At 52.1% G+C, this 2,236-nt stretch overlaps 1 protein-coding gene across 1 annotated transcript in view; it reads left to right on the top strand.

Annotated features, from left to right (window-relative positions):
- The window catches only part of Zfr2 (zinc finger RNA binding protein 2), a 28,866-nt gene that overhangs the window by 14,419 nt on the left and 12,211 nt on the right, over window positions 1-2,236 (top strand). The window contains exon 5 of the mRNA XM_033759621.1: window positions 2,077-2,232. Coding sequence (XP_033615512.1) covers window positions 2,077-2,232 — 156 coding nt within the window. The remainder of the gene's footprint in view (window positions 1-2,076; window positions 2,233-2,236) is intronic.

Below are 2,236 nucleotides of genomic sequence, written 5' to 3'. Positions count from 1 at the left end.
CTTTTTCATCTTTTTTTTTTTTTTTTTCAGCATTGGGGATCAAACTGAAACCCAGGGCCTTTGCACTGAGCCACATTCCTGGCCCTTTTTTGTATTTTTTATTTGAGACAAGGTCTGGTGGGTTGCTAAATTGCTAGGGCTGGGCTTGAACATGCGATCCTCCTGCCTCAGCTTCCAAGGTAGCTGGCAGGCACGTACCACTGTCCCTGGCGGTCTGTGACCGAACAACAGCCTTCGGCCCTCTCCACCTGCTGCCGGAGGGGCTCGGGTCACACTGCTGACTTCTCCAGTTGTCCACTAAAGTGGCACTTTTCCAAGTCAAAGTTAGCCTCGTTTCTACTGTGCTGTCCCTGAGAGAGGCCCGTCGAAGCAGAGGACATAAATGATTTCATCCTTCCAGCCCGTCCCTGCGGACGGAGTGTGTGAGACTCAGGCAGGGCAAATCCCTCAGGAACTGAGAAGGGGAGAGGAGGGCCGGGAGCAATGATCCACACTTATCATGTAGCTACTTAGGAGGCTGATGCAGGAGGATCTCAAGTTCAAGCCCAGCCTGAGAAATTTAGCAAAATAAAAATTAAAAGGGCTGGGGGTGTAGCTCAGTGGTGAGGGCTCACCTACCAGGCGGGAGGTCCTGGGTTCCATCTCCAGCACTGGAGAAAAAAAACGAACTGATAGAGAAAAATGGAACCATGCTCAGTGGAATCCCGTGTGGGTGAAGACAGCAGGCAACAGGCGCCTGTGGCCAAATCCTTCCACCCAGAAATAACTCACTGGCAGCGCCTCAGTGTGGAGCCTTCCAGGCCATATTCCATAGGCTCTGTTCCTAATTCGCATGCATGTGTGTATTTACTCTGCTCAAAAAAACGAACTGATAGAGAAAAATGGAACCATGCTCAGTGGAATCCCGTGTGGGTGAAGACAGCAGGCAACAGGCGCCTGTGGCCAAATCCTTCCACCCAGAAATAACTCACTGGCAGCGCCTCAGTGTGGAGCCTTCCAGGCCATATTCCATAGGCTCTGTTCCTAATTCGCATGCATGTGTGTATTTACTCTGCTCCCTGGGTAATAGCCTGGCTTACAAGATTCAAGATTTGAGAATATTCTAAAGTATACAGTAGGATGCCCACCATCTACCCTGTCCATGTCTCTGCCTCTTTTATTTTGAGATAGGATCTCCTTGAATTGCCAAGTTTCCCAGGCTGGGCTGGGACTCGATCCTCCTGCCTCAGCCTCCCAGAGTGCTGGGTCTGCCTATTTTTTTCTCCCTGGAATGGAACCATGGTGTAGATTTCCTGTGTTCATCCCAGGCCGGGGCAGAGGGTTTGAGGGGACCCACACAAGAAGAGTGGGTTGCGGGTTGCCTGATGTTGAGGATTCCAAGAACCCAGCAGGGACTCCGGGTGAGACCCTGCAGGCTGAGGCTGAGATTTGGGGCACAGTAGTCCCAGATGTGGGAGCCTGTGAGTCATGCTGGCTCCTGTCGCTTGGGACCACTGAGTTTCTTAGCAGTTTTCTAAAAAGTAATCACAGGGGTTGTTCAGGCAGTTTAGATTCTGAAGTAAAATTCAGAAATGCCAGGATTTTCTTTTACAGTGGCTTCCGCCCCCAACTAAATGTGTAATCCTCAGAGGGGATTTCATAAGAAATTGGCTTATTTTTAGAAACAGTAAGAAGTCTTACTGATGTATTTTTTGGGGACCTCTTGTTTTTTTTACAGTACTGAGGATTAAAACTCAGGACCTTTGTACTGAGCTACATCCCCATCCCTCCTTTTTTTTTTTTTTTTTTTTTTTTTTTTTGAGACATGGTCTTGTTAAGTCTCAGAGTTGCCCGGGCTGGGCTGAACCTTGAGATCCTCCTGCCTCAGCCTCCTGAGTAGGTAGGTGGAGGTCACAGGCTGGCTTTTGAGTCTGCTCACTGTGTTTGATAAAGCGACTCTCGCCCCTCTCCAGGGCGCCAGAAGGCAGAGGGTGGGGACAGCCGGGCTCTGCCTCCCATGGGTTCCCGCCAGCTGGGCCCGCAGCCTGCGGGAGGGGACAGCACCCGGCAGGTGACCCGGGCTCGCTCTGGCGGCAGACCTACCAGGAGCACCTGGACGGGCAGAAGCATCGGAAGAAGGAGGCGGCTCAGAGGCCCGACGACGGCAACCCGCTGTACTGTGACCTGTGCTCCGTGTCCTGCACCGGGGCGGAAGCCTACAAGGCGCACATCCGGGGCGCCCGGCACCAGAAGGTTC

The sequence above is a fragment of the Fukomys damarensis genome, unplaced genomic scaffold (assembly GCF_012274545.1).
Source record: "Fukomys damarensis isolate Sample0158 unplaced genomic scaffold, DMR_v1.0_HiC HiC_scaffold_37, whole genome shotgun sequence".
NCBI classification, from domain to species: Eukaryota; Metazoa; Chordata; class Mammalia; order Rodentia; family Bathyergidae; genus Fukomys; species Fukomys damarensis.
Note: the sequence above shows the minus strand (reverse complement) of the source record. Positions and strands in the feature narration are given on the sequence as shown.